The 13,679-nt window shown below is 41.3% G+C and overlaps 1 protein-coding gene across 2 annotated transcripts in view; it reads right to left on the bottom strand.

The window, feature by feature from the left end:
- Positions 1-13,679, bottom strand: part of ARFGEF1 (ADP ribosylation factor guanine nucleotide exchange factor 1) — a 109,068-nt gene that overhangs the window by 10,217 nt on the left and 85,172 nt on the right. For both annotated transcript variants that reach the window (XM_060243672.1, XM_060243671.1), the window contains exons 24-33: positions 13,461-13,501; positions 13,201-13,370; positions 12,482-12,633; positions 12,184-12,356; positions 11,806-11,966; positions 8,587-8,717; positions 4,498-4,627; positions 1,780-1,915; positions 1,552-1,690; positions 995-1,061 (exon numbers count right to left, since the gene is read on the bottom strand). In XM_060243672.1, coding sequence (XP_060099655.1) covers positions 995-1,061; positions 1,552-1,690; positions 1,780-1,915; positions 4,498-4,627; positions 8,587-8,717; positions 11,806-11,966; positions 12,184-12,356; positions 12,482-12,633; positions 13,201-13,370; positions 13,461-13,501 — 1,300 coding nt within the window. The remainder of the gene's footprint in view (positions 1-994; positions 1,062-1,551; positions 1,691-1,779; positions 1,916-4,497; positions 4,628-8,586; positions 8,718-11,805; positions 11,967-12,183; positions 12,357-12,481; positions 12,634-13,200; positions 13,371-13,460; positions 13,502-13,679) is intronic.

Below are 13,679 nucleotides of genomic sequence, written 5' to 3'. Positions count from 1 at the left end.
TACTTACCATTGTATTTTATGAAACACATGGCACAGTCCAACAAGGTCTCATTTATGTCAGATTCAGCCCTCATAACAAATAAGTTTGACACCCCTGGCTTACAGGGCTCTTAGTACAGGGCCTACTGTCAGCTGTTGGAGGACTGGCTACATCAGGGGTGTGTGGCCCAGGGCTTTTTTTGTAGCAGGAACTCCTTTGCTTATTAGGCCACATACCCCTGATGTAGCTAATCCTTCAAGAGTTTACAGGGCTCTTCTTACTGGGCCTACTGTAAGCTGTTGGAGGATTGGCTACATCAGGGGTGGGTGGCCTAATATGCAAAGGAGTTCCTGCTACAAAAAAAGCCCTGGTTAAAGATACACTAACTTTTTATATTTTTTTATTTATTCGTGATTTATATCCCGCCCTTCCCACAAGTGGCTCAGGGCGGAAGGCTGGAAGCCCTCTTCCCCTGATAGTGCTTGGTGGATCAATGAGGAAAAAATTGGGAGGGGGGCCCAGAAGTAATGTCACCATGTAGGAGCACTATTCTAGCATTTGCCTAAAACTCTTCGGTTAAAGTTTTGGGCAAATGCTAGAAAGTCACCTTTATGTGATACCATCACTTCTGGATTATGCTGGAAGTGACATCATCATGTCGCTAAAGATATACTGTCTCCATTGGTAAGTCTCCCTCTGGTTGTCAGCCTGAGGCTAGACAGTATTGACAGTGGCTTCTCCTAAAAATGTATTCATATCCAGTCATACATGCAAAATTATGGAAAGCTTTTACAAAATAAGCTTTCAAAGTTAAAAGGACATTTGTACTTCTGCAAAAACTATATGAAGTTCTGAAATCAGATGGGCTGAGAAATCGTTTGTAATCTTGAAAAGTTTAAATTCCATGCGGCAAGCAGTGTTTGTGAGAAAACGGATTGACACCCCTTCCTATCCATATTTATTCAGAAGCAAGACTCATTGAGCTACATGGGTTGTACTCATCTATAAACATACCAACTGTTTCTCTCTGCCAGGAGATGGAGGAGCTGTTTCGCCCCCTGTTGGTCGCCATGTTAAAAGCCTTGAAAAGAGAAGCAGAACACACTTAGAACAGAAATAACAGGTAAACATTTGAAGATATGCTGATCTTGTTTTGAGTAACATTAACAACAAAAAGTGGCACTCAAAGTTGTGACATACATAAAAAGATCAATAAAGAACTTCCAAGAAGATGAATATGAATAAATACAATGATTTATTGATTGATATGGAAGCCCATTCTTTGTCTTTCTGATTTTCAGCTAAAGCTCCATCAATTCTTTTACTTCTTTCAAAGAACAGACAGTACAAAATAAAAGTATTAATACTAAGGAAGATAACATTTTTGTGTATGACTATGGGATTTACTTGTAAGTTTAATGGGCTATCTTATTAGAATGAAAATTGCAAAAAATAGCTTTATCATAATTTATTTATTGCGCTCAAAACTGTACAGAACCCATGATGCAGACATGCAGACCAGCAGTATATACATGCATACATTTCTCCAGTTATTTAAAAAACAATCTTACGCATGGGGGATTGTGGTTTTGAAGATATCCAGCATACAGTTGCAAGTTTTATCCCAGATCTCAGGGGTAAACTTTTCACCATTCAGAATGACAACATTCTCTAAACAATTTGTACCAGACCGTGCTAGTTGTTCATTGTCTGTAACACAAAACAAGGCATTGGTTTGTTTATACAGCACAGAATAAACCATTAGCATTTGTCTATAAAAGCTTGGTACACTTTCTTACCTTGCTGAACACACCAGTACAGCTGGGCAAAGATATCATCCAAAAGGACATCACTAAGTACTTCCAAATACTGTGTGAAAACATCACATATTGCATAAAGTGCATGATTGCAAGTTGTTGTCATCCATTCTGCTTTCTATGAAAAAGAACAAGGGAAGTTTTTAAAAATGAGGGATTTATTGAAAAGGAACTTAAATGAACAATCCTGTCAAAACTAGATGAGCTGCTAGAAATCTGTGGGTGGATATCCTGAGCTACCAAGAGCAGGGCACTGATCTGGATCATGTCATGGCTTTGTAGCCCTTCCCTCCCTGCTATTTTTCTGACCTCAGATAATCCTCTGGGTCTGTGATTTGTCCCATTAGCGATACTGAGGCAACCTGTGTCTCTCTAACAGCAACTCCAGGAAATCTTCTGAGGTCAGGAAAATTGATTAATTTATTTCACAGAAAAGGCACAAAAATCAAGAGTACAGCAGACTGAATCCATAAACAGTAAAAGACAAGGCAGCTTTTATTAACTTTCCTATTTCATTTTCATTTTATTTGATTTATATCCCGCCCTACCCCACCAAGGCGGGCTCAGGGCGGCTATGAAATGCTTATAAGGTTCAGGGTTGCCAGCTCACTGGTGGGGGATGGCTCTCCCTACCCCTCTTGTTTTCTGCCTCTGCTCTGAGAAGTGAAAAAAGGACTATTGGGCTGATGGTGTTATTTCCAGAAAAAATCCACAGGTACCTCTCTAGGAATCACTAGAAACTCTTATGATAAAACCACAGAGTTTCTGTCAGCTGCTAGAGAGCCACGACATTTCCACCTGGAAGTGTCATGCTGGTGCTGATGGCTGCCGGCCGCTCCTTGTCCCTCCCCCCTCACAGCTGATTAGCAGGCTGGCAAAGGATTGTGCAAAGGGTAAAGCAAGACTGTTTGGAAGAAAGGCCCATTTTATCGAAGGCGGGTTACTTTCAAGAAAGTGTTTTTGGTATCACAGCCAACGTATAAAATATAGGAGGCTTTTGTACTTTGTCCTTCTAATTTCTGACCAATTTAATGAACTTTGTTGCTATCACAGTCTGTGCACTATCTTACAGTAAAGGAATATGTAGTTCTGTGGTGATGCAAATCCTCTTCTTGCTCAAACTGCTTATTATTTTCATTAAGAATAGCACTGAAACCAAAAATATTCCAATCAAAGGGAATGGGAGGAGGGGCTACCATCACAACTTTGCTGACATAGAAATAAATATGTTACTAAACTACTTAGTGCTTTTTAAGTTACACATATAAAAAAAATTAAAGTTGAATGCACAAATAAGGTTTTAGGAATATTTTCAGTCTCAAAGGAATTATTGTCTCTGTGTAGTTGTGCCCAACATTTATAAACAATAAACCTTAATATATTTTCATATTTTCAAATTATATTTGAGTCTTTGTTAAATAAAATCTCTGTAGCAAAAGGGTTCCTTCCCCCAGACTAAGGCTCCTCACTTGATGGAAGGGAGTCAGAGGATGTAACTGATTACATTGGGGTTTATTTAAACCCAATATCTAATCAGTAATGTGCCTTTCATGAGCATAGGAGGGTTACTGAAATGGACACTTTGCCTATATGAAGAAAATTCACATGCTGAGGGAAATCCCAAATCCACCTCAAAACCAGGGCTGGATCTAGGGGGGAACAGAGGGGCCAACTTGTCCAGGGCAAAATCGGCTAAAGAGACGGCAAAAGCAGCCCTGCGTCTTCCCCTTCCCATTTAAATACTCAGTCAGATCCCCTGCATTTGCTGCCTCTCTGCAAGGCAGAGGAACGCAAAAGCAGCCCAGAGGCTTTCCCTCCCCATTTAAGCACCAGGGGGCAGGGTGTTTAAATGGGGAAGGGAGTCAGATCCTCTGCTTTTGCTTCCTCTCTACAAGAGAGAGAGGCAGCAAAAGCAACTCTGAAGCTTCCCATCCCTATTTAAACACTCCATGGGGTGTTGAAATGGTGTTTGTGTGTCAGATCACCCGCAGGTCCCCTCATTTTTTTAGCGGGGGCCATTTTTTGGTTTTGCCCCCACTCAAAAAATCTGTATATTTGGCCCTGCTCAAAACACCGTCTTTCTTACCCTGAAGCATTTTGTTAACTAATTCAGTTCACACCCAACTGAAATAATGCCTTATACGCAGCTGCAGCCGTCCTATTTGACCTTCTCTGTTCTCCTTTCTGCTCTCCCATGGCCATCTTCACTATTGCTGAAATTTAAATGATAAGCTCTCCTTTTTTGCCTGTTATTCTGTAATGTAAAGCACCATGCATATTGTTAGCAGGAATAAATGATCGCCACTGGATCACTACATCAGTGTAGATTATACTGGTGCTTACTTATATACAGGCACTACAACCATTCAGTACTGGTTTTCACAAAACATTTCTGCTTCATTCAAACTGATGTGGGATGTTTTGACTCTGATTCAAAATGGTTCTATGAGTATTAATTCAGATGCTACACCAAATCAAAGTTTAGAGGTGAATTTTGTATGTCTAAGTCCTCCGCATTAAAATATGCCAGAGGATATTGCATACATGCACTTGTACAGGCATCAAAACCAATACACATGCGCTCCAGAGTCATAATTACTATATAAAACGCAGATGTAGCCCTTTAAAAAGCCCCTATTTTGCTCTCAATTATTCTATTAATAACAGATTAATGCACATCAAAAGTTGTGCTACACATACCTCTGTTTGCTGTTCAGGCAATTTCATGTTATCAAATATCCGGAAGACAATCCGAAACAAATCCTGCCACCAGTGTTTTTCAAAAGTATGACCATATGTTTTCATTATTTCAAACATTACTGTTAAACCTCTAGAATAAAAAAATGGGAAAAATGAAAAAGTTATTTTTTTTTACAGGCTAAACTCTCAAAGTGACTTTGGAAACCTTTTTTTTTATGAAAAACTACTTTGAAAATAATAAAAATGCCATGTTGAACTGAATAGGATTAAACATTTTTATTTAAAGGGAGGGCAAACACTCTACCTGTATTATCTTCATAAAGTTTACAAAAAAGCCTTACAATTCATTGGTTGGAACCCTATGCAGTATGAGTTAGGGATGGGTATGAGCTGAGTCACAATACATATCTCTCTCTCACACACAAATTTTGCCCTTTCGTGATTCATGAACTGAAGTCCATGTTGGGTCTATTATCACAAATGTCCACAAAATTTTAATGTAGTTTGTGGCAGTTGGTGGACAAAACAGAAAGCTCTCCCAATTTCTGCAGACCCCACTGAATGCTAGTGTGGTCCCTTTCAATGCAGTTTGCAGGGCAGTCAACCATGAACTGGCTTGGTTTGTAATAATATAATAATAATTTTTTATTTCTATCCCGCCCTCCCCGCCGGAGCAGGCTCAGGGCGGCTCACAACATAAAATACACATTACATCAGTTTTACATTATAAAAACATGGTTAAAACAGTTATAGATTATTAAATTTAACATAACAATATGGCGTTATAAACATTAGATTTTTAGTAAACTTCAAAGAATTAAACCATTTCCAGCAGCATACCTAGCTTTATCACTAATTCTGTCATTAGTTGTAGGCCATCTTGAAAAGGTGGGCCTTACAGGCCCTACGGAATCGATCTAAACATCTTAGGGCCCTCACCTCCTCAGGGAGTTGGTTCCACAGTATTGGAGCGGTGACAGAGAAGGCCCGATTCCGGGTGGCCTTCAGTCTGGCCTCCCTTGGCCCAGGGATATTCAACTGGTTTTTCCCAGATGACCTCAGTGCCCTCTGGGGCTCATATGGGGAGAGACGGTCCCTCAGGTAGGTAGGTCCTCGGCCATATAGGGCTTTAAAGGTGATAACCAGCACTTTGTAGCGAACTCGGTACGCCACCGGCAGCCAGTGCAGCCCGCGCAGCCCCGGCTGTATGTGCTCCCATCTTGGGAGCCCCAGCAACAGCCTGGCTGCCGCGTTCTGCACCAGCTGCAGCCGCCGAGTTCGGCACAAGGGCAGCCCCATGTAGAGGGCGTTGCAGTAGTCCAGTCTCGAGGTGACCGTAGCATGGATCACCATTGCTAGGTCACGGCGCTCCAGGAAGGGGGCCAACTGCTTCGCCCGTCGAAGATAAAAAAACGCAGACTTGGCAGCGGCTGCTATCTGTGCCTCCATTGATAATGAAGGCTCCAGAAGAACCCCCAGGCTCCTGACCTTGTGTGCCGCTTTAAGCTGCACACCGTCAAGGACCGGCAAGGGGATTTCCCTTCCCAGGGCACCGCGACCCAAGCAAAGGACCTCTGTCTTCGTTGGATTCAACTTCAGCCCACTTAGTCTGAGCCAACCTGCCACAGCTTGCAATGCTAGGTCCAGGCTTTCTGGGACGGAGTCAGGCCGGCCATCCATTAGTAGATAGAGCTGGGTGTCATCAGCGTATTGATGGCACCCAAGCCCAAACCTCCGGGCTATCTGGGCAAGGGGGCGCATGTAGATGTTGAACAACATCGGGGAGAGAACTGCCCCTTGTGGCACCCCACATACTAGTGGGTGCCTCTGGGACCGCTCCCCCCCCGATGGCCACCCTTTGTCCCCGTCCTTCGAGGAAGGAGGAAAGCCACTGTAAGGCCAATCCCCTTATCCCCATGTCGGTGAGCCGGCGGGCCAGTAGCTGATGATCGACCGTGTCGAATGCGGCCGACAGATCCAACAGTATCAGCACCGCCACGCCGCCTCGATCCAGATGCCGCTGGAGGTCATCCACCAAGGCGACCAGCACTGTCTCCGTCCCATAACCCGGACGGAAGCCAGACTGGTGTGGGTCTAAGGCAGAAGTGTCATCCAAAAAACTCTGCAACTGTAACGCCACTGCCCTCTCTATAACCTTACCTAAAAATGGTAGGTTCGAGACCGGCCGATAATTTGCCAGTTCGGCCGGATCTGCTGTACTCTTTTTTAGGAGAGGGCGGACCATGGCCTCTTTCAGAGATGTTGGAAATTGCCCTTCCAAGAGGGATCTATTTATGATATCCCGTATAGGATATCTAAGCTCCCTCTGGCAGGATTTAATTAGCCAGGAGGGGCATGGGTCAAGGTCACAAGTTGTAGGGCGCACAGTTGAGAGGACTTCGTCGACTTCCCCAAAACTAAGTGCGTCGAAGTGATCCAAGATAATATCAGAAGACAGGCACGGAGCCCCGGGTTCATCTACTGCATTCAATGTGGCAGGAAAGTCCTGGCGGAGCGACGAGATTTTATCTGCAAAAAATTTCGCAAAAGCCTCACAGCCTATTTCCAATTCTCTCATGTTTGGTCTGCCCTGAGGCAGAGTGTTCAAATTTTCAATTATCTTAAATAATTGTGCTGGGCGCGAATTTGCAGATGCAAACCTGGCTGCAAAGTAATCCTTCTTTGCGGCTTTGACTGCCATCTCATAAGACTTCATAAACGTTTGTAGTTCAGTCACAAACCGCAAACTGACTTCAATTGCATTTTGCTGGGCTGTACCCATCCCTAGTACCGCTGTTGGATGGTAGTGGACACAGGCTTGTAGCCAGAATTTTTTGGGTAATAGCCTGGGCACTGGGGCAGGGGACTGGGAGGAGGGGAGCTGAAGCCCTCTTCTGCTGAAGCCCTTTCCACTCTGCGGAGCTGTGGGCATGGTGCTACCCTCCAAACACCTCTCCAGTGTGTGAGCAAGTGAGCTGAGCGGGGCCAACAACTGCTATATTATTTCCATCCCTTCCCTCTTTCTGTCCCTTTCACTTGCCCCCCCTCCCAAGCACTCCACATGCCAGAAGGAAAAAAAAATACCCAACAAAACACAGCACCCAGGACCATCCCATTTCTCTGCCTCCTTTCTGCAGTTTTCCACAGGCATTGCTGCCAAGTTGGTAGCCCTTTGGTGTCAGGCCTTACTTCTTTTCAAGATTGTTCAATAGAGAGCTGGGGGAAGAGCCTGTCTCTTTTCCTATCTCTTCACAAGGAAGCCTTAGCATGGGTTCCATACCCCATGCAGGAGTGAGGGTGCATGGGGCAGAAGTGGTGGGACTTGGCTCACAACTGAGGGGGCGGGCCCCCGAAATGCCCTGCCATAATTACAGGCCTGGGTGGACACTGATCTTTTCTGATCTCTTCACTGCTCCCCCTCCCCCCGATATTTGGGAGTGTGAAGAAAGCGATTCCACAATGTTGTGGAAACCACGTTCCCGCCCCCACACAAGAAACATGGCTGTAGTGAGGAATAAGCATCTGAAATTGTTCCCCCTGTCTCTTGCACCTGTGGGGCCTCTGACAACCAGAGAGGAGGCACAGAAGCCTAACTGTAGTGACTAAAATGTAGTTTACAACATTGCCCTGGTTTGACAAATATTAGTGAAACTATAACATCAATTGAAAACAAAACAAAAAAAATCCTTTGATTTTTATTTTTCCTCTTTTTAAAGCAACAAACAAAAATTCCAATTTAGCTAAAATATAAAATATGAACACCGTTATCTTGTGCTGAAAAACTGCCTGGAAATGCAGATTACAAAAACAGTCCTTTAAACATTAGAAGTCAGTTTTAAATACCAGCTCACTTGCAGATGAGTGAAACTTTACATGTACTCCAACAAAATACTTAAACATTTAAATCACAATTACTAATGCTATCTTCATGCTTTCAGAACAGTGCAAAAATCACTGTATATTAAAATGTTCATAAGCAGGAGTTACCCATTCCACACAACTTTTGGAAAAGCATACAATTAATTAAAAACCTATAAACTAGAGAAACAAAATTCTTTAAAAATTTGAATTACAAATATGGATTGTTACCTGGTTCTTACATCTAATTTGCATCTATTGATGATACAGGACAACTCAAAGAGAATTGGAAACCAGCCTCTCACCCACACTCTGTCTTCAGGAGCTACATTCATATCATCGCTTGTGTATTCCTTAAAAGCCTTTAAGATGCAAGCAAAAGATTAATACAACAGAAACTCAACTTTCTGTTCTGAAAATTTTAAATTTACATAAAATACATGATATTAGATAAACATTTATTTGTGAAATATGATTACATAAACCTTATGCACAGAAACAACTATACATCTATGACTGTGTGTAAAAATCTCTTCTGTTGAATAGGTGAGAAAGCCTTTATTTAAATATCTAAGTAATAAATAAATGTTTTCCAGAATCCTTGAGAGTAGGAAGGAACAGAGATCTGAGAATTAGTCTCCCTACTGCAACATTAAATTGACTGGCTCTTTCACGGTAGATGGTGTTCAGAGGTGTACATCTACACATAGACATGCAGTGCAAAAACGTCATACACATGCTGTGAGTACAAGTGCCCTCCCATTGTGTAGCATCTTGGGGACACAAGGAATTAAACTGAGAAAAGCAAATCTATCTATGGAAGCATATTTCAAACATCAGTCACCCATGCTGATCTCTCAGAGTGAATGTCCAGGGGAAAAGTTCACTTATTTCTATTCTTAATTCTGCCATTATTATACAGCAAGCAAATCTATTTAATACTGTATTTTTAAGCCAGCTAAAGTTATTTTAAAGCAACAATTAGGACAAATGGTATAATGATTTTAAAAAATATTTGCTTTTAACCTCAACATGAAATAAACTTTGGTTTACAAGCACCCTTTAGAAAGAGGGAATGTACTGTTGCATGTGGCAGGCCCAAAAATCTTATTACGGTGGATAATGATGCAGCTTTTTAAAATAAATGCAGCAATTAGCTGAGCAAGGTCAAAAGTCCCAGATCAGAGTTTAACCCATGACCAGCCAAAGTCAGAACCTTAAAATCCACTTCATTTTCCATTTTTAACAGGACTTTTTCATTATGATGGTAAGATTTATATAACCCCCCCAAAATGAAATCAGTGGATCTTTTTCCATAAAATGCTGTAACAAAGTTGCACTAACAATTCTGCAAAGTATGTTGCTCCTGTGTTCTATTATATGAGGCTTTAATTTTCTAGAGGTCTTCCCTACATATATCTTATTGCATCTGACAACATATATAACCATATTTGAATCGCATGTTGTGAAGTTATTTAGAACAGTGGTTCCCAACCTTTTTGGCCTCGAGGACTGGTTCCAGGGCCGGCCTACCAACTGCAGCCCCAGGACCGGCAGTGTGGGGGCACCCAATTTGGCTTCCTCTGCCCCCCTGCGGTGCCTCCTCCTCCTCCCCCTATTTCCTCCTCCCTCCTTTGCCGCCCCCCTGTGCAGCTTTGCAGCCTCCCCCCATTTTCCTCCTTTGCCGCCCCCCGTGCAGCCTCCTCTTCCCCCTATTTTCCTCCCCTGTTACCTCCTCCCTCCTTCGTAGGCTTCCCAATCCCCAGGTCCCAGCGGGGGATCCCCTGGTTTTACAGGCTTCCTCCCTCCCCCAGCCAGCTGGCCAGCGGGGGAAATCCCACCCCCACAGCCATTATGCACCTCCATGAACGATTCCCATAGGGAATAATGGGGAATTCCCTTGGAGTTCAATTATGCTTGTCACACCCTTGCTCCTGGCTCCGCCCCCAATGTCTCCTGGCTCCACCCCCAAAGTCCCCAGATATTTCTTGAATTGGACTTGGCAACCCTACTCCTTCGCCACCCCACCGTGCAGCCTCGCCGCCTCCCCCCCCCCTGTTTTGACTATTTTAAGGCTGAGGAAGGGGTTGTGAAGTGCCTCCCAGGCCGACCCCCCCAGCTGATCGACAGGAAAACTGCCACAGCAGCGCGAGCAACACTGCCCTTGCCTCCTTCCCCGGCCTTAAAATGGTTAATGGTGGGAGGAGTAGGTGCCATGGAGGGGCAGCAAGGCTGCATGTCCCATTGCAAACAGGCCATGGCCCAGTACCAGTCCATGGCCCGGGGGTTGGGGACCCCCGATTTAGAACATACTCTTTTTTGTCAAAGGGCTGATAAAACTTTACATATTTTGAGTTAGGTTACAATGGTCGCAGTGTCTACATCTAAAATGGCCTTTGGGCAAACCTGCTCCTGGAATGGTTCTTTGTAGGTTCATGGGAACAAAGGTGTGTCTGTGAAGTGATTTGTCTTTTAAACCGGAAGCTCTTTTAAAAGGGATAGTTGGGAGTTTTTTTTATCACATCATATAGCATATTCCAGTTTTTATATAGATGCTCTTTTTAAATTGTGAACTGACGTGCTTATAAGTCAGACTGACTGCTATTCTCTTATTCTGCAACCTGCTTTTGTTGTTTTGCAATAGGTCTTCACTCCTGCAAACCGTAGCATCAAATGTTGTTTTAAGATATGATCTGGGTAAGCCTGGTGGCAAGATTTTGTTTTAGAGTTCTTGCCTCCCTTTGATAATCTTTAGTATTAGTATAATTTCTCAAGAATTGGCTATATGGTAAACTGACCTGCTGATTTCATTTTTGGGGATTTATATAAATCTTACCATCATAATGAAAGAGTCCTATTTTAAAAAGGAAGTAGATTTTAAGGTTCAGACTTTGGTCCCTCCAGGGTTAAATTCTGATCTGAGGACTTCTGACTATGCTCAGCTAATTGTTGCATTTATAAAAACACTGTGTAGTTCTCCAGTGTAAAAGAATTTAATTGCTGTGGACAGTTCCAGCATTAGGTGACTGTTCTGCTCAGTATTTACTTCATATATTATAAACTTTCATTATCTTGCTTCATGTCCAGTACATAGTTTATTTATCTCATGTTGTATAATGACCAATATATATCTAGTCTTGAAATTAATTTTGATCCTGTCTTTTTAATACTATTTTTATAACTCTGGAATAATTTTTATTAAGGGGTCCTTCTATTATCTGTATTAAATATAAAATCATGTTTTAATAGATCCCCCCAATGAAGTCTACACAGCAAAATGTATAGGGACTTTGTATAATAAATCAGTCATCTATCATCCAGCATTTTTTCCTTTTGGTTCTGCTATTGGTTCATGCTAGCTTTCAAGTATGTGCCAACTTTTTCTAATTTCCATCAGAATGTTAATGGTTTCAATTATGAAATTGTTCAGAATTTTTCTATCAATAATACCTGAGGTCTTTCCGATACATATTTTGCACAATGGCGAATAAGACGGATTGCTTCCATGCTTGTGTCTGGAAAAGCTGCATTGCATGCAAACTCAGATAAGCATTTTACTGCATCCTGAAAAGAATCTATGGTTGCTGGGAAGTGTTTCTCAAACACGATTGCTGTAAAACAACAACAACAAAGGTTTGTCTTGTAATAGGCAAATTCTTAGACATTTTAAATTAATGTTAAGGTAAATTAAAGTAACAGGTAGTGCACACATATTTCCTTAAAAGCAGATAAAATAGCTATAAAAATAAATTCTGAAGCCAATAATTAGTACAAAGAAGATATTATGCCTCTTAATGTTATTCTGCAAAATTCGATATCAGTACTCACTGACAATGTGTCCTGTTGTCTGAAAAGCAAGTTCCACTATACTTTCATCTTGGTCTGATGCAGCCAAATGAAACACTGAGAAAATATTCTTCCAACCAGATCGTATATTTGCTGCCTGGGAGTTTACCATCTGGGCTATGCAACGGACAACCATATCACGAATTGTTGGAGACCTACAACATAAACAATACAAAGCCGTCAAAATGAAATGTCTAAAATCCATAATTCTTGAAATAAATTATTTCATGCAATTTAGTGACAATTATTCTAAGCACATAAATTCATTCAACATTTTTACCTGTTTCTCTTCATAATGTGTTCAAATGGCCTTAGGAAGTCCTTCTGGAAGCGAAAATTTGCCAGTTCTCCCTTTTCTAAGAACTTCATCGACAACTGCCTTAAAGAGTCTACTGCGAAAATAGCTACATCTTCATTAGGATTGCAGCCAACCTAGCAATTCCAAATTTAAAAACTTATGATATGGAGTGTAAGTAGTGAAACTGTTTTAAAGAACAGCTTGTTTTTTTAAAAAAGTAGGAAATTATCTCAAACACACTGAAATGCTCAGACATTTCTAAAAGTATTTGTCAATCCTTAGCTCCAAATAAATAATTTAAAGTGCAATCCTATATCCTTCTAAGTCTGTAGTCAATGACATAATTATACTCAAGACTACTCTGCCAGTGAACTGCTTCAAAATGTTTTTGCAGTCTGAGAATGAATAGGAAATTAATTTGAACTACCTTCAACAGTTAAAACAGTAAAATTAAAAGCAAAAGAAAATGAGAAAAAATTATTCAGCTGAGGATAACACCACTTACACATGACATGCCAGTGGAGTTTGTTCTGCCAGTTCAAATATTGCACCCCTCTTACAACATGTTGAGATTTTGTCCAATAGCACCAGTTTTTCTGTTATTGTTACTACCCATAAGTAAACAGGCATTTGTATCACATCCAAAGGTTAATATAAACATACTTAAAATAATAACTTCTTGTAGCAGCATTTTAACATACCTTATTGAAATGATCTCCAATAACTTCCCAGATTCTAGACCACTGTAGCCTTATCCGCCCCATGTTATAATAAGAAATCTCTACTATCTTCTGCAAGCTAAACATCCGAGGATGAGTCGCAGACAGCAGTTCATCCATTGACACAGCACAAAGCCACCGAACAAAATCCACTGTTTATAAAGCCACAGAAAATTCACTTAGTTTTTCTTTTCCAAATTTAGTCCACTTCTGAAATGAACTGACTGGTAAACAAAACTTACCAATAGCATTTCCATCTAGCCTTGTAGATCCTGTAAATATTCTGCAAGGACAAAATTTAAAAGAATTGCATAAATATATCATGTGTAAAATGTCCATTATAATTAGGGTTTTTAAAATTCTGTCTCTGGGAGTATAAGATAAAGAATGTAGAAAGTGGGGGATTTTTTTTATTTAAGAGTTTTCTTTTCATCAGTGACACACACACACAATTTAGATGT

Source organism: Heteronotia binoei, chromosome 7 (assembly GCF_032191835.1).
Source record: "Heteronotia binoei isolate CCM8104 ecotype False Entrance Well chromosome 7, APGP_CSIRO_Hbin_v1, whole genome shotgun sequence".
Classification (NCBI taxonomy): Eukaryota; Metazoa; Chordata; class Lepidosauria; order Squamata; family Gekkonidae; genus Heteronotia; species Heteronotia binoei.
Note: the sequence above shows the minus strand (reverse complement) of the source record. Positions and strands in the feature narration are given on the sequence as shown.